We start from the raw sequence: 24,999 nt of genomic DNA on the forward strand, positions 1-24,999 counted from the left end.
CACTTAAGGTTCATGTGGACCCTTTGGCTAAAATGTTTGTCTGTACTCGGAGTAAATTTTGAGATGAAAATGCATCCATTTTAGCCACAGGGTCCACATTATCCATATATGGTCCACATGAACCTTAAGTCGAGCGTACCCTAGAAAGTGTAATTGAATTGCTATAGGAACAATAAATAACAATTTAAAATAAGTAAACCATTATAAGTCAATGTGCGCCTTCAACACGGAGTCTTGGCTCACACCGAACAACAAGCTATAAAGAGCTCCAAAATTACCATTCAATCGGGAAAACCAACGGTCTAATCTAAATTAAAATCGAGAAACGAGAAACACGTATAAATTACATAAACAAATGAATTGGTCCATATTTATATTCATTTTAACTTTTAACCAATAAAGAAATCATTGCTTGCACTGCATGCAATAATCCTATATCTATCAAGTACCGAATTGCTGAATATGAGAGTACAACGGGAAAGGCTGTTGATTTTCTATACAATTCCATTTGTTTAGCATTGAAGCAACACAAGGGCACATAATCCTTAATTTGTTTCTTAAAGAATATTGGTGAATGATAGCAGGCGCGGATCCAGAGGGGGACGATAAATGTATTTGAATGGGAACATGTGATTGGACCCCCTCCCCCCTTTTTTGTATATAGGTCAGAAAGAAGCCCTCGACATGCAGAGCTCTTAACAATAAAACTGAAGCTACGATGATTGCTTGTATATTTTGATAGAATATTAACATTCTCTAAGCAGGCGTCATCATTTCATGATTGACTTGTAATATATGTTTTATTCAATTTGACTTTTACAAAGAAAAAACATTATGAAAATCTTTGTACATGCTGCATGGTGACTATTAACAATGTACTTTTGTGTTAACCTATCTACTCAAGTGAAAATACAATATACTAACCATGAACTACAGTTGTACTAACTATTAGGAAAGGTTACGCTATACTCAAAATAATCATTTTTTAATGAAATCTATCCAAATATAGAATTTCAATTATCAAAGAACATTCAAACTCAAAAGTAATAATAAATAATTTCAAAAGTACCCATTTTAATTTAAAGCACAAGATTTGCATTTCAATTATAAATGTCTCTTAAAATTATGGAGACGAATCAACTGTACATAAAAACAAAAATAAAACTTACGTATGAATTTATATTACAGCAAAACCTAACTCACCTAAGAGGTCACAAGAGCGGGTCACTTTCAAATCAACCTTTAACCCTATCCCAGAGAGGATAGACGAGGAGGAAAGAGAGGCAGAGGAAATTAGAAAACAACCAAAGTCACCACTCACATATTTATATGATGGGGTCACCATCAAGGCACAATCATGGCCAGATTTTCTTGGCAACTGGGCTTTCCTAGCATCGGGTATGAATTAAATGATATGAAAATACAAATTAAGAAATAATTGTGTTAATTTTTAGTTTTCCCAACGTAGTTTATAGTATATACCTAGCAAAATGTTTTATGGCCAATGTTGTGGGCTGTTTTGCATCGGTCAGATTCCATTTAATTGTTAATGTAAATTCTATAGAAACTGCAGATTTATTTTTAAACCCCGACTTGAAGCCAGCTAATTTAATAGATTTTTTTTAAGTAGTGATTTTTTTAAAATTTTCAGTTTGATTGTGTGCCTCTATCTGTAGGTGGTACCAAACACCTTGACTAAAAATATTTTGAATTGTTTGATTTTTACAAAACTTTGACGGAATTGTTAAGTTTGAAATTTAAAAAAAAATTGAGCTACATACTTTATTAGAAAATTAATTTTTATCATTGAGAGGCTTTATATTTCCTAAGGATTCATACGTTCTGCTGATTTTTACTGGGTTAACTCCCAGTATATTGTATAATTTACTACCTTTGATCTTAAATCAAAATCTGGCATGAAGATTTCTTCTTTTTCTTACTTTCCTAAATTCTAACACAAACAATTAACGTTATGCACTTTTCTGAACTTCCACTTTTAGACTCACAGTAGACATTCTATGAAGATTGAATTCACCTATTCTCTTTCGTAAGGACTGAGCCTGGTTTTGTTAAATGCTACTTGTGAATGTTGAACTCTAACCTATCAGTTTTAAATCGCAGCTTTTGCGGCTTGCCTCGATATGATTTTCTTTGCTCAGTGAAACCTAGCTGTTGTTTTGCTATTTGTTTGCTAAGTTAATACACTAAGATGTCCAACTTTTCCTAAATAGTTTTAATTGCTAATTAAGACATATCTAAATAGTTAGCTTTTTTAAACATAAAGATATACATTTATACGGTAGATTATTTCTAAGCTATATGGTCCGAAGATGCTTGGACGTCTGACGGTCTTTTTCGAACTTGCTGGTCAGGAGCTATTTGGCTCAGCCAGTTCTACATAGTTAAAGTTTCTACATGCAAGGGGAGATTACCAAGACCTGTTTCACTGCTTATGTTTAGTTACAGGAGAGCAATTATTTGTAATACATTTTTCATAGTGTACTAGTGGTGTTCCATATTTTAAGAGAAAGAAAAAAGTAGAAAAAGATGGGTTGCGGTTCTTATTACTATAAACATTAGAGATTTATTGCAGCCAAAAAAGGTATATGATAATGCGGCAAAATTTGACCTAAAATGCAGATTTAAAAAAGTTTATTTTTTCACTTACATTGACTTAATGGGAAAGGCATTTAATTAACGGCTGCTAAATAGAATCATCGAATAAATATATTTTCTACACTTGGTTTAATAAGTCTTTTATTTTCTGATTTTTAAACCATGGATAAGCTTTGAATTTAAAATAATTCCAACATTGTATCATCCAATCAGGTGTCTCACAGGATTTTATTCTGAGTACAAGATATTTGCGCTCTTTTTGTTAATGTTTCGACTGCTATGTTTATTGATAAGGGCTTACCTTTTATTGCCAAGTTTGCATGGTGTTTAAGTTTGACAGCTTTAAGGCGAAGTGTTCGAAAAAAAAATTGAGGCAGAGGGGGGGGAGGGGTGGAAGGAGGTTGTAGGGGTTTAATATATATATCTTTATTCTCATAAACCAAAGTACAATGGTAGGTACAGAGACAACCTTTTTAATATTTAGATACGAACTATTTAAATTAGCAAAAAAATGGTATGATATGGACAATTTTGATAAACCACAGGAAATATTTTTTTCGTTTGCTTGTCCAATATTCTCGAGTAAGGGAGATGACTCGCCTAACTTTAAGGAGACCGTTTTTGGTCTTGTCAATATAATTTATAGTTCATATATGTGCACTTCGCCTTAAAATACTTGTCTGTGCTTTTGTAAGAATTGTTCAATACCTGTTTAGATTGAGAACATATAATATCTTTCATCAGTTCATACAGATTTGATGTATACCAAATACATTTGTTTTTATTGAATAGCAGTTACATTGTATGTGGTACCCTTGGGTATATAAAAAAGACAAACATAAAAGAAAAATAACAGGTATTCAATTCCGTGTACCAACAAACAATTTTCATCGAAACTGAACACATCTCACTTCGAAATAAAGTCACAATTTACAATATAACTCAAGTTTCAGTGGGATTTTTAAACGCCATGTAACGAACGTTCAAGTTTCTGTTGGTGTGCACTTGACGTTCTATCAAAAATCTATGAATCTATGGTACCTTTTAAATTTTAAATTGTTGTACATGTATACTGACTAGTATTAAACCGTTCTTTTTATCAAGATTTTCATTGTTCATGGTTTATAACTTGTAGCTTGATCATTGTACCATTTTATTTATAGATACCAGCAATATTTACGACAACATGGACTACATCGACGATGAAGACGTATTTTTACCAGGATTGGTAGAAAATTCAGACAACGATATTTACAATTGCGGCATTGAAATGGATTCTGACAAGGAAAATGTTTTCGGAAATGACCTTAAAAATTCCCCAATTCCGAATCTAGTTTTCGAAAATAAAAATTTGACAAACATGAAAGCAGATAAAAATTTGAACAGTTCTATTAAATTGTGTGAAGGATTAGTCAAAGATGAAAATGCAAATCATCGGTTATTGGTCGTCTGCAAGTCCAGCGATCAACACTCGAACGATAATCAAAGGAACATAGGTACCAACTCAGAATTAGGTTTTCCTGATAATGGTCATGCGCCAAAGTTAAAATCCTCTGTCGAACTTACAGAGATTTCAAAAAATAATAAACAGACGAACTCAGATTTATCAAAAGGAAGTACAAAAGGACGAGAAGCAGAGAAAACTGAGCCGATTAACGGTAATCAAAATCATTCCAAGAGCATTTCAAATAAGTCCAAAAGCGCATGCTCGTCAGCACGTGACACAATGTCGTCGTCTGTATCGTCGTCTCAAAAACGTCCACTAATGTCGAAACAAGCATCATCACCTCAGAGGCCTTTATCAGTAACGAAAAATGTGTTAATCAACAATTCAACAAATAATAGTGAACATGTGTACACTTTAAATTTAATGTTGTTTTGTTTACTTATTTCCGGTATAACATTTGCAGGATTATGCGCAGATGTTGCTCCTTTGAACTTTGTAATTTTAATTTTTGCTGGACAGCTAATTTATATGTTGGTGAAATACCTTTGTAACTACTCGTAATTTTACACAAATTCGTTATGTAAAGGTAAGAGTTACAATTTGAAGGTATTTGTTTTTCGTATGCTATACGTGCTACACAAAGGCATCTCTCAAACCAAAACTACAACAAGTATAAAAATACCATTGAAATGGATTTATAATCGTTATACTAGTAAGTAGATAAACTCATTGTATACGTGGGAGTTTCTATTGTTTATTGTCGCGAGACTCGATAGAATATTCATCATTTAATTTGAAAACTCATCCAGTGTTTTCGTAAAGAAAGTTTGTCGAACAGGTATTGTACTTTCAATTGTATTTTAAAACGCTGTGCAGCAAAGTAAGTCAAAGGTCGATATGTAATTGCCTTTTAAACATATTGGGGTTAGGAACATTTCTGTTGAAGCACACCGTAATCGTGATAAAAAAAAATGTTGAAAGTTTTAAAAAAAAATGAGGTGTTTACAGTTTTGTGTGTAATATTTCGTGTAGAGATATTTTTATACATGTGACAGCATTATTTTCATAGCAAAACTATAACTAATAGGTGTTCATCAGGTTGAATGATAAAAATAAATTATCCAAATGCGTTTTCAATTATTACTTGTTTAATGCCTACACAATAGAAGAGTTTTATAGGCTAAGCTTAGTCTAGATTACATGTACGTATGAATGATGGAGATCTAGGGAAAGTAGCAATGATACAGTAACCAAGCGACAAAACTACCCAAATGACTTGAAGTCACTAAAGGGCAACATTACAGTAACCAAGCGACAAAACTACCCAAATGACTTGAAGTCACTAAAGGGCAACATTACAGTCTTCAACAATAGAAAGGTGTTCAAAAATATACCAAATTATTGTTTGTCTAGAGTCTAATAAAATTATAAATAAATTGGATATGCACTTGAACAATATGAAATCAGCCCCCAATTCAAAACAAATCATTATATATAAGATCATATAAGACAGCTTGGTTAAGGTTTCTGACTTTGAACAAACTTTGAAACCAAATAAAGTGGTCCTATTGCTTGTGGTATCTTTAAATAGACTAAATCACAAATAAGTTAACATTGTTCAATGAACCATGAAGAAAATGTCGAGGTCAAATGAAATCTGCCAGACAGACCTGTACACATTAAAATCATACCATAACCAAACATAGCTGACATAGTGTTTACAGTATTTAAGAAACAGACCTCACTACAAAAATCTCAACACTGAACCAATGAACTATGAAAATAATGTCAAAATCAGACGACAGACATGCGCATGAGGGTTTTGAGGGGTCCTTCATGTCTGTATTCTTTAGGTCATTTTTCTCCCCTCTTTATTGTTTCCTCATTTACTAGTATTCGGCACATTTTGCCTATTATTCTGTTTTCTGTGAACCCCATCCAGTCCCTCCTTCATACTTAACAATTGATTTAAAGTTTCAAACATATTTGTATATATTGTAGAGGAAAACAAGTTATTACAACTTACATTGGCGGATCCAAAGGGGGGGTCCGGGGGTTGGAACCCCCCTTTTTTGGGGGGCCGATCAATGCATTTGAATGGGGAAATATAGTTGGAACCCCTCCTTTATGTGGCCGATCAATGCATTTGAATGGGGACATATAGTTGGAACCCCTTTTGTCCTGGGTTGGGACCCCCTTTTTTTCAAATGGCTGTATCCGCCCCTGACTTATATCAATCCCTTTCCACTTTTCTGATGCGAGTGCTGCCTTGAAGCGGTTACGGATAATAGCCTGCTCTTTCTCGAAATTAACAAGGGTGTCTTTTAAGTGCAAGATACATTGTTCATTCTTAACACGGGTCAGCCATGCAATTATTCCCTCATATGTACCAATTATCAGGTTGTGTGCGTATTGGAACCATGTAAAATATCAGCTGCGAGTCAAAATGATGAGGCTTTTTGTCGAGCATTTTACAATGGGGTTAAAACGTTTTGTTTATGCAATGTTTACTTGTAGCGAGATTGCGCAAAAAATGCTTGCCAATGAGACAAATCATCTTTAAGTACATCCAATTTGAATTTCCTACAGAAATCTCGAGTTGATGTATCATCACAAGAAACTGTAGATAAGTATTTACAGCTTATTTAATAATGCGTGTAGAGTAAAACAATGGTTTGCTTGCTTTGTTTGTATAAATGTTTATTCAAGCTTTGTAATAAAGATTGGCATCTTCAAACAGTATGAATAGACATAGGTTAACCTGTATACTAGTATTTAAATTGAATTGGACGTTATCACAATTATATAATTGAACAATATACAAGCAAAGCAGACACGCCAACTCAAGTTTTGTTCTACATGCATGCACTAGGAAATAAGATGTAAAGCTATTAGATTCTACTCATTGACAAACTGGACTCCACAATATGGAATGAAGACGAGACTAAGTTCGGCAAAGAACAAAATAAAAAAGAAAAAAATCATACCCCCAACAGGTACAAATAAACTGTTAACTAGAGGTATGACCCGCCGTAAAATTGGTAATTTTGTGTGCAAATTTTGACATTAAAAGAACAATACTTTAAAGGGGCACTAACTGTCAAATTCATGATCACCGATTTGACTCAAATTCTCATATTTAAAGCATTTTTGAGCTATGGGATTTTTATCGAACTTTATTCTTAAATGAAATGCTCCGCAGGGTACAGCTTATTACGACCGCAGAGACCGAACCCTGAACAGATGGGGCAAGTATGGACACAACATTCAAGCTTGATACAGCTTTGGATTGTGATTTAAAATTTGACAACGAATAGGTTATTACACAGAATGAATGTGGCCTAAAAACTTTTTTTTTTTTTTTTAGATTGCATGGACATTAACCTATTACAGTCCTGGCCCCAATATCCAAAATCTAAATACACGGTTAGATTTGGCATATCAAAGAACCCCAATAATTCATTTTTTGATGTTATCAAACAAAGTTTAATTATGGACCATTAGGACCTTAATGTAGATCAATTGGAAAACGGGACCAAAATTTGAAAATCTAAATACACGATTAAATTCGGCATATCAAAGAACCCCCAACAATTCAATGTTTAATGTTATCAAATAAAGTTTAATTTTGGACCCTTTGGACTTCAATGTTGACCAATTTATAAACAGGGCCACAAATCCACATATAATTCAAGAATAAAACCCCATTGAAATAAGCAATGAAATCACCTCAGGTTTTTTTGTTGGGTTCGTGTTGCTTTTTTTTAGTTTTTTTCTATGTTGTGTCATGTGTACTTTTGTTGGTCTTTTTCATTTTTAGCCATGGCGTTGTCGGTTTATTTTCGATTTATGAGTTTGACTGTCCCTCTTTTATACAAAGTATTAGAAATAGTAGTTGTTACAGTCAGGGCAATAACCCCCAAAATCAACACAAACCTTCCTTTTTTGTATGGAACTTTGTGGTACAATTTCAGAAAGATCAAAACACTTACTGTCTGAAAACTAGAAAAATGTGTGTATGCCCCCTTTATAAAAACGACGGGCGTATCATGCACTCATAGCACAGGTGTTTTCTTTCATAATAGCATTGAAGTAGAATCAAAGTTGTGTATGATTATTCAAGATAATCAAAAATGCTTTATTTTTTCACCTTGCATCTTCAATTTGGTCAGAATTTTGAATTAATTGTATTGGGTGGAGAGCAATACTAACAGCCAAGTCACAGTAAATAGACTTATTTAAACAAGAGGCTCTCGAGAGCCTGAATCGCTCACCGTGTTTTTGGCATGTATCTTTCGTTTTAGAATTTAAGTGTCCAATTTCATCGTAGTTTTTGTCGAGCCTGCGACTTTTGTCGCAGAAAGCTCGACATAGGGAGAGTGATCAGGCGGCGGCAGCGGTGTTAGCTCACTTCTTAAAAGCTTTATATTTTAGAAGGTAGAAGACCTGGATGCGTGGATGCCTCAATGTCCTTGACCCTATTGTCATGGTTCAGTGATAACTTGAAAAAAATGTTAAGATTTTTTGTAATATAAATTCTCTCTTATAAGTAATAGGATAACTATATTTGATATGTGCGTACCTTGCAAGGTCCTCATTCCCATCAGACAGTTTTCACTTGACCTCGACCTCATTTCATGGATCAGTGAACAAGGTTAAGTTTTGGTGGTAAAGTCCATATCTCAGATACTATAAGCAGTAGGTCTAGTATATTCGGTGTATGGAAGCATTGTAAGGTGTACATGTCCAACTGGCAGGTGTCATCTGACCTTGACCTCATTTTCATGGTTCAGTGGTTATAGTTAAGTTTTTGTGTTTTGGTCTGCTTTTCTTATTCTGTATGCAATAGGTCTACTATATTTGGTGTATGAAATGATTGTAAGGTGTACACGTCTAGTTGGTAGGCGTCATCTGACCTTGACCTCATTTTCATGGTTGAATGGTCAAAGTTTTCGAGTTTTGGTCTTTTTTTCTAATACTATATGCAATATGTCAACTTTATTTGGTGTATGGAAATATTTTATGATCTATAGGTCAGTCGTGCAGGTTTTATTTGACCTTGACCTCTATTTCATGGTTCATTGCTCTGTGTTAAGTTTTTGTGTTTTAGTCTGTTTTTCTTAAACTATAAGCAATAGGTCAACTATATTTGTTGTTTGGAAGAATTGTTAGCTGTACATGTCTGCCTGGCATGGTTCATCTGACCTTGACCTCATTTTCATGGTTCAAAGGTCAATTTTTAGTTTACTTGGTTTATGTGAGTTGTAATAAAGCTTTATTTATATTTAGGACTTTCAACATAATATCAATGATCAGTAAAAAAGGCGAGACATTTCAGTGTGTGCACTCTTTTAATGGAGGGTTTAGATTCAGCACATCAAACAACCTTAAGGTTCCACTTAAGTCAAAATATAAGACACTTCATAAACATCTAAACTTTGCCTGTATTTTTCAACCTATAATGAATAAAGTCATAAACTATGAAAACATATGTTCATTAAAACATACTTTACATATACACACTGTGTAAATTGTAAATAAACTTGAAATTGTTATGTTGTGGCCAAACCGGTTCTTGGGGTGAACACTAAATTTTCAAAAAAATCTGCAGGCCTGCAAGACGACTTAATTTGCTTAAAATTGGTATGGACGAATACTATAACATGTAATGCAGGGCAAGCCATTGTTGATTTTTTGTAAAATGTATTGATTTTTGAGTTTCAGTTAATTTCATGTATCTATGTGAACGAATATGGAAGGTACAATACAGAAATTGGACAAATATGCCATTAAAACATATGTATGTGACAAATCAGCATGAGCTTGCCCTGCATTACATGTTACAGTATTCATCCATACCAATTTTAAGCAAATTAAGTCGTCTTGCAGGCCTGCAGATTTTTTTGAAAATTTAGTGTTCACCCCAAGAACCGGTTTGGCCACAACATAACAATTTCAAGTTTATTTACAATTTACACAGTGTGTATATGTAAAGTATGTTTAAATGAACATATGTTTTCATAGTTTATGACTTTATTCATTATAGGTTGAAAAATACAGGCAAAGTTTAGATGTTTATGAAGTGTCTTATATTTTGACTCAAGTGGAACCTTAAGAATTAATTTTTTTATGAAATCAAACAAAATTTAATTTTTGAGATCTAAATTTCCCTGAAATTTTTTGTTGTTTACAGCTCATCTTTATCATTAATACTATTCAAGATAATAACCAAAAACTGAAAAATTTCCTTTAAAGTACCTGCTTTCTTTCGTATTGAACCTTGTAGTACAATTTCTGAGAACCATACACTTAAACAAGTTATTGTCATGATTGAAACGCGCTTCTTTTTGGCTTCTAATTCCTACATATTGTGAGCAATTAACCAAAAACTTAATCCCAGCCTCATGGAACCACAGAATTGTAATTCCTATATTTTGCATTATGCAACAGAAGTCACATGCAAGGCAAGAATTGTAGCAGTATGCCAATAATAAACTGATTTGCATTATAATTTAGTTTTTACACGAAAACCGTCTACAATTTAACTAAAATGCTGGAATTGTGATGATTTCAGTAATTTAGCATGACTTAATGGTGCTACTACCCAATATATGTGTATTGTATTGTCAAAAACAGCCCATATTTATGTAGCAGAAGCATTTTACTGTCCAATAAATAACTATAATGTTACATTTTAATTTTTTTTTGTAAAACTGCTATATTTTGGGGCCAAAAAGGGGTCTTACTGGACCTACTCCTTTCCTATAGATTTGTATGTAACCTTCATTTTGTTTATTTTCCTTCGTTACATCTTGACATAGGATTTCTCTTAAAACTGAATTGTAATGTGCGTATTGTTATGCGTTTCCTATTTTACATTGGCTAGATATCTCGTAAACATGTTTAACATTTTTGCACCTGTCCCAAGTCAGGAGCCTCAGGCCTTTGTTAGTCTTATATTATTTTTAATTTTAGTTTCGTGTGTATAATTTGGAGTTTAGTTTGCTGTTAATTATCACTGAACTTATATATATGTGTTTAGGGGCCAGCTGAAGGACGCCTCTGGGTGCTGGAATTTCTTGCTGCATTGAAGACCTGTTGGTGACCTTCTGCTGTTGTCTGTTCTATGGTCAGGTTGTTGTCTCCTTTTAATACACATTTCCCATTACCTTTCTCAATTTTATTCTGCAAAACCAAGGACAAGCAAGTTTTCCTTCATACAGAAAATGAATGAATCTATGGTATCCAGTGGAGGGAATAAATGAGAAACCAGTTGTAATAGGTAACAGCGCTAGACTTGGCTATACCAGTATGGATAGGTTTTGACTAATTTTATGACCTACACAAAAGGGATTTTACTAAAAGTTGGATATGCGAGACTTGTACTGTACATTCAACATACAAAGATTTGGCATGGGTTATCTTTTTTTAAATGTGAAATAAAATGCTTAGTTAATCACAGCCTCAACTGCAGAGGTAGACCCTGAACAACTAGGGCAAGTTTGGACACAATATTCAAGCTTGAAACTGAATTCGAAATTGCATTTTAAACTGAAGTTATAGTCTAGAAACTAAATGTATCTTCAGACAACAACATAATAGCATTAAAAACTTTGCAGTCGTTTTAAATAATGAAGATTTAAAAAGGTACATTGCTTGTGGCCTATGATTGGTGGTAAAAAGCGGTGTGTACAAGTTTCACAACATTTGGTAGAGACAAACAAGGGCTGAGATCTAAAAAAAAACCCCATAATTAATCCCTCTGCATTTTTGTGTGTCTGTCCCAAGTCAGGAGCCTTTGGCAGTCTTGTATGATTTTCAATTTTAGTTTCTCGTGTGTATACTTAAGTTTAGTATGAAGACATCCATTATCACTGAATTAGTATAGATATTTGATGGGGCCATCTGGAGGACTCCTTAGGTAGAGGGAGTTTCTCACTGCATTGAAGACTTATTGGTGACCTTCTGCTGTTGTCTCTGACACATTCCCCATTTCCATTCTCAATTTTATTAGTTAGAGAACAGAATTAAATTCTGGATGTAAAAAAAGACCAGGGTAAAACTTGCCCACATTGTAGGAGACATGGACAAAAAGAGATGAAGTCCTGAGAAAATGCAGCTATTCCTCCTCTACTATACAAACAAGAATGTGTCCCTTATACACGGATGTCCCATCAGCATTACCATTTTCTACGTTCAGTGGACCATAAAAATGGGGTAAAAACTATTAAAATCAGAAAGATCAGAACACAAGGAATATGTTTCAAGTTGATTGGATTTATCAAATCAAGAACTACCTCGACCAAAAACTTTGCTGGACAGACAAACGCAGAGACCAGAACATATAAAAATACTCCATTTGTTGACAAAAGCACCTGTCAAGACTTATCTTCCAGGCTGCATTTCTGACAATTATTTTTTTTCATTCACAATAGCATAATCAGGAGGCAATGCACTGACAAAAAATATCCTGATCACAGCCAGGTTTTATTTTTCTTAATTTCTAGTCCTTTATTTTCCAGGCAGAATAATTCCATCATACTGAAAATAAAAAAAACAAAACATAAATTTTCAAGTTTGTGAAAATCAAATGCAATTAAAAAAATACATATGAAAAGCAACTAGCTAAGGGAGACAATCAGGTTTGGTTAACTTAAAATGCAAAGCTATAGAAGTGTATGCTTCAGTTATTTTTGATTCAATTTGTGTAGAAGTTTTCTGTTAAACATTTCTAGTTAAAATTTTGCTGATTTTTTTAAGATAAATAATGTAACGCGTAATGCAAATATGACACTTTCTAATTGCTTGAAATCCTACCATTGAGATTTTTTAGAAGGTTTTAAAATAATTTTTTTTTTTAATTTTATAGGCTGTCCCATATTCATTAGTATCCAAAACTACCAAATTAGATAGTTCAGAGTTGCAAGCATGGTATTGATATAGCACAAAGTAAGTCAGGCGACAGAAACTGTTCTGTAACCCGTGCCAGTGTGCAGAACATCATAATCTCACATTACTTAAGACTAGAGCTTAGGCAACTATTTTTTTTAATTACTATATGAAAACAGAATATATCAAAAAGTAAAGTAATTCAATAGATAGGAAAGCTGATTTATAGATCAGGGTATATCATCCCATTGAGTATATTGTTTCATTCTTTGATGATTTATTGAATATGAATTAAACAGGAATTTTCTTCTAAAATGACAAAATGGCAATAATAAATACATGCAATAATTTTTAAATTTTCAGTATTAAAAGCAACTAGCTTAGGGAGACCATCAGGTTTGCTCCGAGCTGCAATAGTTTTTACAACAGTTATGTTTAATTCTATTGGCTTAGAAGTTTGCTGTTCACATTCCTAGTAACACTTGTTGATTTTTCTAGATAAATCATTAGACATGTTAGATACATAAGGCCCAAAAAAAATTTATGTCTGTTTCCTGTTTCCGTCCCTAGATCTTTTTGTTCAATATCGGAAAATAATCATTTCCAGTCTGGAAAAATTCATTTCTAGTCTGATTCAGATCCGTATCTTACTATGCCCAAACAATTAAAATGGCTGCTCCCAGCACAAATGTGCTACAATTAAGGTTTTAATAATGTCAGTACTGGGAGGATTATTCAATAAAAGCTTCTTTAAAGAGATGAAATCATTTTGGGGTACAGGATCCTAACCAAACAGAACAAAAAAAAAAATCAAAAAAAATCCCTACCTACTGACCCTGATTTATTTGCCTTGACAGCAGAAACAGACATACAATTTGTTTTGGCCTAATGTTATGTCAAGGTCAATTATACACTTACTGACTAGTAGAAATCCTACTATACTAATTATTTTAGTTTCAATAACAATTTTTATAATAACTTTTTATAGGCTGTCCCATATTCATTAGTATCCAAAACTACCAAATTAGATAGTTCAGAGTTGCAAGCATGGTATTGATATAGCACAAAGTAAGTCAGGCGACAGAAACTGTTCTGTAACCCGTGCCAGTGTGCAGAAAAACATCTAAAATCTTGCAAGAATAGAGTTTGGGCAGTAGTCTTCTCATTTTTTGCGAACTGTATGAATACAGAACAAATCAAATATGTCAATAGTTCGGAAAGCTGACTTTAACTTTACTAAAAGATAGGGATATATTTTCAAATTGAGTATAATTGAGTATAATGTTTCTTTCTTTGCTAGATTTGAAGATTTAGTTTATACTAGGTCGCTAGTATTTTGTGGGCATATATTTTTTTTTTTAATTGTGTGTTGAAGATAGTAAATAGTATCAGAATCTTTATCTTTTGAAAGCCATCCCTTTTTAACAATTTGTAAACGGGGTTTCAAAATTAGATTGGTCTAGTAATCGTTACCAGTGTTTTTTTGGTACCACATATGTCTTTAAAATGAAAGGTTTAAAGTTGTGTAACAAATCATGTCCAGAACTTTTGTTTTGTTAGCTGTGAAGCATATATGGATAAAGTTGTATATATATACTGTGGATTCATTATTATTTGTTGATACCACTTTTTGTAGAAAATAGTCAGGACAGAGAAATCACAAATTTAACTGTTCAATAAATAGCAATTTTGCTGTATGATTATATGCCGAGTTTTGGAAAACCACAATATCAAATACCCATGAAAATGCAAGTTTTCCTCAATCCATGAATCCGCAGTAGGTCGTAAATGAACTTTTACCTTTTGTTGGAACCATTTCATTGATTCTTCTCTATAAACTTTATGGTTTGGTCCAATCTTGCTCTTCCTTCTACGTCTCTGTGAGATGTTGAAACCTAAAATAGGAGTAATTATTGTTAGCAGACTTTATTTTTTTTGACATAAATTAGGCCGTTAGTCTTCTTGTTTTACATTTGGCGCTCCGGGGTCTTTTATAGCAGACTATGCATTGCTAATTGTAGTAGGCCATACGGTGACCGAAGTTGTTGATATTTGTGTCATTTGGTCTGGTGTGGAGAGTTGTCTCATTGGCAATCAAACCACATCTTTTTTATTCACACAATGTACAATGTTAAATTGATGTGCCTACTAACAATTGGTTTAGAGCAGATTCTTAACAATTATTATTGAATGTTCTCTTCCTTGATGTTTTATTCCTTACTTAAGCAATCAGTGATATTGTTTGTCTTAAATTAGTGGAGAATAAAGGCTTTTTCCCCTGGAGAAAAATCCCAATTTGAAAAAAAAATGGCTTAAAATTATTCCCAAAAAGACAACTTTTTTCCCAAACAGGGCAGTCTTAGTAGTAATTGTGCATAAAAAAACCCTGAAAAACACTCATTTACACAATTTTCATGCCTGAAATGACTATATGTGCAGATTTGAGGGTCTTTTTGTGAATAATCACTGACAAAAAGGGGTCTTATTCCAAAGCAAGGGTAGACTCTTGAAAGGGGGTCTGTAAATTGAAGTTTCAGTCAAATTTTTGGTTTATTTTAAATTTCCCAATTTGATGAAAAATGGCGCATATTTTCCCAATAAAAAGGGTAGAGGTAGCTATGAAAAAAGTCAACAATATCACTGGCAATCAGAATGATATTCAGTTTAATATATTACTGTAAAATCTCAAATTATTGCTATTTTTTTTGTAATCATGGTAATGCAAATGGGTATTGCAATAATAAAAACTTGCATTGTGACTTTGGTGTGATTGCACTAAAACATGTAACCAGATGCTCCGCAGGGCGTAGCTTTATACGACCGCAGAGGTTGAACCCTGAACGGTTGGGGCAAGTATGGACACAACATTCAAGCTGGATTCAGCTCTAAATTTGGATTGTGATTAAATAGTTGACACAGCATAGGTTTCTGACACAGAATGAATGTGTTCTAATGAACTTAAAATTTTTGTTTTCTCTAAAGGGCAATTCACTATGCTGTTGAATATTAATCCTCTCTAAAAAATGTTTGAAGAAATTTTCATTTTATTTATGAAATTTTATTTCAAATGAGAAAATTGAACCCAATTTTTTTAATCACATCCCCCTTTCCCTTATTCCAAATTAATCTCAATTAAATTTCTAATGGAGTTTGTAACAATAACTACTCATTTAAATACATCATAAAATATTAAGATGTAAAAAAACTGCTTGTTATCACTGAATGGTAAAGATTATTTTAATTTATCAGTTGGTAGTAAAAAGTGAATATACATTGTATATAACAAAGATTTGAGTTGATTCTGGACAAAGAAAGATAACTCCAATTAAAAACAAATATTGCTATTTCACAATATTGTGCAATTAGATATTTCTTGCTTACTATTCTGGACAAAGAAAGATAACTCTAATTAAAACAAATATTGCTATTTCACAATACTGTGCAATTAGATATTTCTTGCCATTGTGCAAAACTGTGCAATTGAAAAGACTTGCTATTGCACAATACTTAATATAATATTTTAGATCCTGATTCGGACCAACTTGAAAACTGGGCCCATAATCAAAAATCTAAGTACATGTTTGGATTCAGCATATGGAGAACCCCAAGATTTCAATTTTTGTAAAAATCAAAGTAAGTTTAATTTTGGACCCTTTGGACTTTAATGTAGACCAATTTGAAAACAGGACCAAAAAATGAAGAATCTACATACACAGTTAGATTTGGCATATCAAAGAACCCCATTTATTCAATTTTTAATGAAATCAAACAAAGTTTAATTTTGGACCCCAATTTGGACCAACTTGAAATTTGGGCCAATAATCAAGAATCTAAATTCATTTTTAGATTCAGCATATCAAAGAACCCAACTGATTAATTTTTTGTCAAAATCAAACTAAGTTTAATTTAGGACCCTTTGGACCTTAATGTAGACCAATTTGAAAATGGGACCAAAAATTAAGAATCTACATACACAGTTAGATTCAGCATATCAAAGAACCCCAATTACTCAATTCTTGATGAAATCAAACAAAGTTTAATTTTGGACCCTTTGGGCCCCTTTTTCCTAAACTGTTAGGACCAAAACTCCCAAAATCAATACCAACCTTCCTTTAATGGTCATAAACCTTGTGTTTAAATTTCATAGATTTCTATTTACTTATAATAAAGTTATGGTGCGAAAACCAAGAATAATGTTTATTTGGGCCCTTTTTTGGCCCCTAATTCCTAAACTGTTAAAACCAAAACTCCCAAAATTAATCCCAACCTTTCTTTTGTGCTCATAAACCTTGTGTCAAAATTTCATAGATTTCTATTAACTTAAACTTAAGTTAAAGCGCGAAAACCAAGAAAATGCTTATTTGGGCTCTTTTTGGCCCCTAATTCCTAAAATGTTGGGACCAAAACTCCCAAAATCAATACCACCCTTCATTTTGTGGTCATAAACCTTGTGTTAAAATTTCATAGATTTCTATTCACTTTTACTAAAGTTAGAGTGCGAAAACTTAAAGTATTCGGAAGACGACGACAACGTGATAGCAATATACGACGAAATTTTTTTCAAAATTTGCGGTTGTATAAAAATCTAGTTTAATGTGTAATTACGATTTATTATATGTGTTCCCATTAATTTAGTATCCAAATCTATAACATCATATAGATCTAAGTTGCAAACATGGTTTTAATATTGCACAAAGTTAGTCAGGCGACAGAAACTATTCTGTAACCCGTGCCAGTGTGCTAATGATTTTAAAAAGGAAAGGTTATAAAAATATTAAAGTTAACTTTGAGACATGTGAAAGTTGTTATGAGTTGGCGAGTAAATTAATTCAGGTTGACATGTTAATACAAAAGGGCAATTATTACAATTATAAAAACTCGCATTCTGATAATTTATATTGAGTGATACAATTTCAAATCAAGTTTTAAGTTCAGCTCAAAAGAAGCTTACGTGAAAACAATCAGGTGGAGACAATTCCTAATGGCAGAAAATCTAGTAAAAATTTACGGAAATTTGGATATCCCATGTTTTGCAAGCTTAACTTTATATAATTCGTCTTTTTATGTTTATTTATACCTGCTCTTCCTAGCACGATGTAGAAATCCATACCATAGATACCAATTCCAGGATCATACTTAATTCCTAAATCAATGTGTTCCTGAATACCAAAACCAAAGTTGCCAGTTTGGGAAAAGTTATTTTTCCTCAACTCGTATTCTCTAACCTGCAATAAAAAGATGATTTCCAGTGTTAGTTCATGTATGATGAATGAAAAAAAAAAAAAAAAAAAAATAATATTAATTTTTTATGTTGGAAAAATAAAGTAAAAAAAATTTTGTCAAGTGTTTTTTCCAATATATGTTCCAGTAAATTTTGTATTCAAATCTACTTTATAAGATAAGAATCGAGTGTAAACAGGGTTTTTATATAGCACAAAGTAAGTCAGGCGACAGAAACTATTCTATAACCCGTGCCAGTGTGCATTATGCTTCAAAAAGCTTTTTTTTTTTTTTAAATACTTCACTAGTTTATTCAAGTAACACAAGCATGACAAAAGTGTCAATTTGGTTTAACTCACAAATGACAAGTTTATATATCAAAACTGTGTTAACTAGAGTATTTCAAGAAAATATAAACAAGGCAAGATCTGAGGGACAACCAGGTATATGGATTAACATTAAAATTGACTATTTGTTAACATGAGGTGATTCAAATAAAAGTACCTCATGCCGCTGTCGAAGCATTTAAATAACTGAGAACCATGTTTTTGCCTGCTAATTTGGTGATAGGACTTTTAGATAAAAATCTTGTTAAAAAAAACTTCTTGCAAAAATAAGGAAAAAATGTTAGTTCAAATTATAATAAAAATATGTTCCATTAATTTAGTATCCAAATCTATTATTTAAATAGATCCGAGTTGCAAACATGGTTTTAATATTGCATAAAGTAAGTCAGGCGACAGAAACTGTTCTGTAACCCGTGCCAGTGTGCTTTTTTTGAATCAGGTTCAGGACATCTATGAAAGTTCAAAAAAGTTTGTGAGCGAGTTGATTTCGGTTAATACGAAATATTGTCCATATTGATTTTCCCATTTTCTTATCACCCTTTCAAATCAAATTATTTCCATACTGATTCCAGTGGCAGTGGTAGAGGAAAGTCGTCTGGTGAACACTGCATAGTCATAAAGGTATTTGTTATTTTAAAATATAACTGCTACTTATACTTTTTTTGTTGTTTTTACTTTCTAGTTTAATTCTAGTCCACTATTCATTTAGACCAAACGACTTACGAAGCTGATCCCCTATACACAGCTACTTTTGCATAGGTACTATTTCTGTACTAAAAATTTGTAGTACTGAAAATCTTCTTTTGATATTCAGTACTATTGTGTTACTTTAAAATTATTATAATATTTAGGTACTTGTATTTTACAATACTTTATTTGTACTTGAAATTTAGGTACTACAGATTTTTGGTTACTACCGTTACATTATCAGCATTTTGAAAGTTTTTCTATTCCAAATCTCTTAAAGTTATGTGATTTTCAAACATGGAATATTGTATTATTTCTGAACCAAATATTTAGTACAAATCAAGTACTGTAAAATACAAGTACCTAAATATTATAATAGTTTTAAAGTAAAGAAATAGTACTAAATATTAATAGTAAATTTCCAGTACAGCATTTTTTAGTACAGAAATAGTATCTATGCAAAAGTAGCTGTGTAAGAACTTATCTTTTACAGTCTTTAGTTATCAGTATCCATATACAAATCATTTTTAAATACAGGTAGAAAATTAAATTGAGATGAAGACTTAACGGTACAAAAATCTTTCATTGACAAAGATCGTGATTTATAATATGGCAAGAACAGAAACCAGGAGAATTCAAGATTTTGCTGATTAAAAATATTATCCAGACATGTCCAACATTCCAAAATTTTAATAGACGCTTCTTGAAACAAATGTTTCAGTTAATTTAGTATCCAAATCTACTTAATAAGATAAGAATCGAGTGTTAACAGGTTTTTTATATAGCACAAAGTTAGTCAGGCGATAGAAACTTTTCTATAACCCGTGCCAGTGTGCAGATTTTCCTCTTCATTAAAAAACCTTGAAATAAGAAATCAAACAAATTGGTCGTGTCATGATAAACATTTTTTAGGGCAATGGTCAATATTGTGTAATTGCTAGACATGAATTATACAGCCTTCCCAATAAACTTTTATAGTCCACAAACCTGAAGCTCAAAATTGAAGTTGGATTTATTTGGCTTGCAAGCATTTGTAGAGAAGAAACTTGAAAAAGCCTGACAGCAACTTTACAATCCATGGCCATAAGACTTGTGGTTTAGTGTGAAGAGTTAGATATGTTGTTGAATATTTTGAATAAAACTGTGGATACATGTAGATGGAAAGTTAAAAGCTTTTGTTATAAAATTTGATTTCTCTACATTATCATTTTTTCTTACTTGTCCCTTCGGACAAGTTGCAAGAAAATCAACTTGTCCGAACTCATAACTCACTTGTCCGAATTTATAATTGAAAATTCTCCATATTGATTATGCATGTGTTATATGCAATAATAACACTTGCCCTTTGATTGTACCTAATAAAGATCAATAAAGGGAGCATTTTGTTATGTAATATGAATACTACATCAAAATTCATTTTATTATTTCAGATTGAAGGCTCATTTGCAAGACTGAGCTCTTTAACACATTGTCACTATCATGTGTCGTTCATTAAATCATATCTCTTCCCATACCACTAGGTTCTCCTATTCATGGACCTATATTCATTCTGAAGTGGTGGTATGGTTTAAATATACCTGGCACCTTGTTTGCAAATAAACCTTTTTAATTTATTGATGGTGCCAAACAAGATTTTACAATTTGTCTTGATTTTTACATACATTGATATATGATCATGAAGTACACAAAACATTTTAGTAAACAATCTGCCTTTTTAGATTTTATCTAATTTTTCCATCTTAACTTATTATTTTAACCTATAGATCTTATTAAATAATACCTTTTTTAATCTAATGTTATGCCTAAAAGCAAAATCAAATAATACAAACTTTAATTTAAAATTTTAAAGTTAAGGTAACACTCCATATCATGCATATGGAGGTGCTCCTAATTCAAGAGGGTTATACTAAGAAGAAACATTTACATTTGGTTTCCTTCCCCTTACTTATTTTCCCCTGGTCAATGGCTGCCAGCATGTTCAAATACGTTCAATCAGAGACATAAAATACAAGTTTATATGTCTCTGGTTCAATCAATGCATATATTTATTTCATTTTGTATGATCAATAAAACAATCATTCATATTTTTAGGAATGTATAAGTCTTGAATTTGATCTATTAACATCGGACATCGATTTTTTCACTTGTCCCATCGGACAAGTAGTATGATGAATCTACTTGCCCGACACCTATTTCCACTTGTCCCGGACAATCGGACAAACGGTAATGTCGAGCCCTGCTATAAGAGTTGTTCATCACCAAGAAGTTTTGAAGCTGTAGCAGAATTATTGTCTATCAGTATTTAATACTTTTATAATACATCATGTCCCATTTAGTTAGTATCCAATCTACTATATTAAATAGACAGGAGTTGCAAATATAGTTTTAATGTTGCACAAAGTTAGTCAGGCAACAGGAACTATACTGTAACCCGTGCCAATGTGCATATTAATGTCACTTCAAATCTCAACTAGCGGCCAGTCTGCACCGCAAGCCACTATTCTGATACCCCAGACTAGTAAATATTGATTTGGACTAGTGAAAATTTTAAAAATTTTGTATAGTCATATAGGAACAAGTTTTGACATTTTGTTTACAGACTAGTAGATGAAAAAGTTTTTTGCGCAGACTGCTAGCCCAACATAAAATTTGGAACAATCAAAAACTGTCTAAGTAAACACATGTACCTTCAAACCTTTTTCTAAGATCTCTTCTGCCTTAGCGCCTCGTACAGTACAGTGACAGGCAATAGTTTCATTTCTTCTGATACCGAAGGACCTAACGGTATAACGTGCTGAAAGAAAAACAGAATATTTAATATAAAAGAGAGTATTCAATGTTCATATCAAGTACCCATTATAGCAACAAGACACTTACTTTTAAAACAAATATATACAAATTTCATGACAGGTTCAAATATTTTTACAAAGTATGATGTCCAAATAAATTTAGTATCCAATCTACTATATTGAATAGACAAGAGTTGCAATTATGGTTTTGATGTTGCACAAAGTTAGTCAGGCAACAGGAACTATCCTGTAACCCGTGCCAATGTGCATGATTTATGTGTAAAGAAGGATTTAAAAGTTTTGGAAGTACTTTAAAGATGCACTTACAGGAGAATTATGTGTCAACAGCAAACAAAAAGAGGCCAAAAAACAAAAAAAAACAGACAAGGCAGAGTTCGCGAAAATGGTCGGTCCTGTCGGTCCAGACCGCCAAAATGAGGCTCGGACCAGTATTTTGAAACCTAGTGCCGGTCCTGATGACCGATGTAAAAACGGCCGTTGTAGTTCCCTTTTTATCGGTAATTAGTTGTATCGCAACTAATTCTAATACGTGTTTACATCGGTCTTCAGATGTACCTGCAGGTTATTTCCGGTACTGGATTCCTGTTATTATAGACAAGCTGAAACCTATGGAAAACTTAATGCCGATCTACACGTGGCCTGCTAAATTTGTTCTTGGCAAACAATCGGCGATTGAAATCTTAGATGGAGATAACAAATACTGAGAAAATGATTCAGTTGATGAAATTGATAGTTAAGATGACTATAAGAACAATCAGAAGAACAGAACGTGTCCTTCATTATTAATTTGTCCGTGGCTGTGAAAAATAAAACTAAAAATAATAATAAAGATATTTTTGGATAAAATATGTTATTATTTTATATTAGGATCACATTGACAGATTTTTTTAGGACTGGCAAAAATTTTGTAGGACTGACAAATAATTTTGCTTTGTCGGTCCAATGTCCGACGGGTCAAACGAAGTTTTTCGCGAACTCTGACAAGGGGTCTGCAGATTATCTTTGGATCCTTCTGCCATAAATAGGCATATTCAGTGTGAAATAAAACCAGATAATAGTTTTAAAATGTATAAAGAGAACTAGCTATATTGAATGGTGCAGCTAATTGTATAATTGTTCAGTTCATATATGTATTTTTGTTGTTGTCCACTGTACTGGTTACAAAATCTTACAAAGGAACAAGATTCCAAGAGTAAAACCTAGTAGCGCAGATTTTTTTTGGATAATGAATCTGGTTGAACATAAGGCAGCTTTGAGACACTAACAGATCTGAATGAGGTATTTATAAATAGGACTATGAACATTTAAAGTGTGTTTGTTATTATTAAGCATTTAAGAATTATTTACAATTGATTTAACTGTGAAGAAATCCTACAATACCTTTAGAGAGCACTGGGGTCTGACCAGTTAGCTGTTCAAGCACCTTGGCGGCACGGGTAAGTCGATCACCAGACTCACCAACACAAATATTAATGCAGAGCTTAACGATCCTAAGATCTCGCATAACATTCTTCTTTTTGTCTTTATCCTGAAAAGATATCATATACATAGAAACATAAATTTTAGCAGAACATTTCCATGCACTTAAAAATATGTATATTGACCTTTTGGGACTAAATGTTTACACTACAACAACTATACATAGAAATATCTGTGCGATTAGAAAATAATGAATGCAACTTAGTATCTTAAATTTCAAAGCTATTCTAATTTCTTCAATTTTAAAATATGATCTTACAAGTTAAGTGTTGTGTTTTGTTAATTTTTACTACCTTCTGCATGGACTCAAATAATTGCACAGCAAATTCCAGTATTTTTAGGGTAGTATCAGGAGTTATGATGTATAACGGTATGATGTTAATAATTTTTGGTGCACAGCGATAATGTGTTGTCTCTTATTAAAGACGATATAAAATAGGCCAATTTAAAGGATACATACTAAATTTTTCAAAAAATACTAAAATGTAACATTAACGATGTAATTTAAGACAACTGACTTTTCACCATTATGTTGACGAATCACAGAAAATCGGTACCCAATTTGATGTTTGCAGAGGCAAATAAACAGTTTGAAGCCTGGCGGTAAAGGTCATTACTATTTTTTTAAAATAAATAAGGCAGTTAGTTTTCTCAATTGAACTGTTTTACATAGTCTTCTCTGGGTCTTTTATAGCTGACTATGCGGTATGACTTTGCTCATTGTTGAAGGCCGTACATTGACCTATAATGTCTGTCACTTTGCTTTCGAGGGGTTCTTCGGATATCAGAGGCATTTACCAGTACCTACATACATTTGGTCCTTTATGGATAGTTGTCTCATTGGCAATCATTTTATATTACTACCCTTTTTTATTACTGAACCGTGGGACAGAAGACAAAAGTGTTCATATTTCTATTTCTCTGTTCTTATTAAGTAGTTGGTGTCAACAACATTCTGACAACTCTGATATGCACAAATTATTGTTTACTCTAATGTTTTAACGATGTTCCCTGTAAATCAAGACTTTTAGTAGTGATGGCTGATGCTGAGTACTTTGAACAAACCAAGGGGGTTATCACATTCGCTGTGTTCACAGTTTGATACGTGTAGCGTTCAACATATTCATGCAAAAAATGAATGCATTTCAATAGGAGAGTGTCATTTTAAACAGTCTGCTATTCCTCCTTACCATGTGGCACTACATAAAACATATATTTTTACCATAGTTTAACCCACGTCGACTGTTTTGGATTTATACACCTTATTTTAAAAAATATAAATGGGACAATTAACTATAATCAAGCAATGATATCTTGTTAAGAGACTTAAAGGTGTGTTTAGCTTTTATTATTGATCAAATAATCAGGATGACGGAAGATTTCATCACATGTAAAATTCGTAGACTAACCGCCATGATGAAAACAACAGGAAAAGGAAGTTGACCTGTTTACCCTTTCGATTCATAGAATTAATTTATAATTTTAAACAATGTAAATTAAAGAC

The 24,999-nt window shown here is 32.6% G+C and overlaps 2 protein-coding genes across 6 annotated transcripts in view; one reads left to right on the forward strand and one right to left on the reverse strand.

Moving 5' to 3' along the window:
- Positions 1–5,195, forward strand: part of LOC134690829 (contactin-5-like) — a 28,948-nt gene extending 23,753 nt beyond the window's left edge. For 2 of the 3 annotated variants that reach the window (XM_063550931.1, XM_063550930.1), the window contains exons 3-4: positions 1,189–1,398; positions 3,780–5,195. In XM_063550931.1, coding sequence (XP_063407001.1) covers positions 1,189–1,398; positions 3,780–4,624 — 1,055 coding nt within the window. In that variant the 3' untranslated portion in view covers positions 4,625–5,195. Of the gene's footprint in view, positions 1–1,188; positions 1,399–2,000; positions 2,118–3,779 lie in introns of those variants that run through there. The other variant, XM_063550932.1, reaches the window with a different exon arrangement.
- Positions 5,196–12,519: 7,324 nt separating this feature from the next.
- On the reverse strand, positions 12,520–24,953 carry LOC134690831 (large ribosomal subunit protein uL5-like). 3 transcript variants are annotated; one of them, XM_063550935.1, is made up of 6 exons: positions 24,905–24,953; positions 23,397–23,544; positions 21,894–22,000; positions 18,030–18,177; positions 14,753–14,847; positions 12,520–12,604 (listed from the first exon to the last, which is right to left on the reverse strand). In XM_063550935.1, the coding sequence occupies exons 1-6, from the start codon at positions 24,908–24,910 to the stop codon at positions 12,575–12,577; spliced, it is 534 nt and encodes a 177-aa protein (XP_063407005.1). In that variant the 5' UTR covers positions 24,911–24,953; the 3' UTR covers positions 12,520–12,574. The 3 variants fall into 3 exon arrangements, with proteins under 3 accessions (XP_063407005.1, XP_063407004.1, XP_063407006.1); XM_063550934.1 differs by having other exon boundaries at positions 24,884–24,910; XM_063550936.1 differs by lacking the exon at positions 24,905–24,953 and adding an exon at positions 24,718–24,739.
- Between the last annotated feature and the right edge of the window lie 46 nt (positions 24,954–24,999).

The sequence above is a fragment of the Mytilus trossulus genome, chromosome 11 (genome assembly GCF_036588685.1).
Source record: "Mytilus trossulus isolate FHL-02 chromosome 11, PNRI_Mtr1.1.1.hap1, whole genome shotgun sequence".
Classification (NCBI taxonomy): domain Eukaryota; kingdom Metazoa; phylum Mollusca; class Bivalvia; order Mytilida; family Mytilidae; genus Mytilus; species Mytilus trossulus.

Excerpts from the sequence above, each read along its gene's own strand:
- LOC134690831 (XM_063550934.1), bottom strand. The coding sequence starts at position 24,910 with ATGGCGGTTAGTCTACGAATTTTACAT. Across the intron at positions 23,545-24,883 it reads TTAGTCTACGAATTTTACAT|GATAAAGACAAAAAGAAGAA; the intron begins GTGATGAAATCT and ends ATATCTTTTCAG. Across the intron at positions 12,605-14,752 it reads TGAAATGGTTCCAACAAAAG|TATGATGGAATTATTCTGCC; the intron begins GTAAAAGTTCAT and ends TTTTATTTTCAG.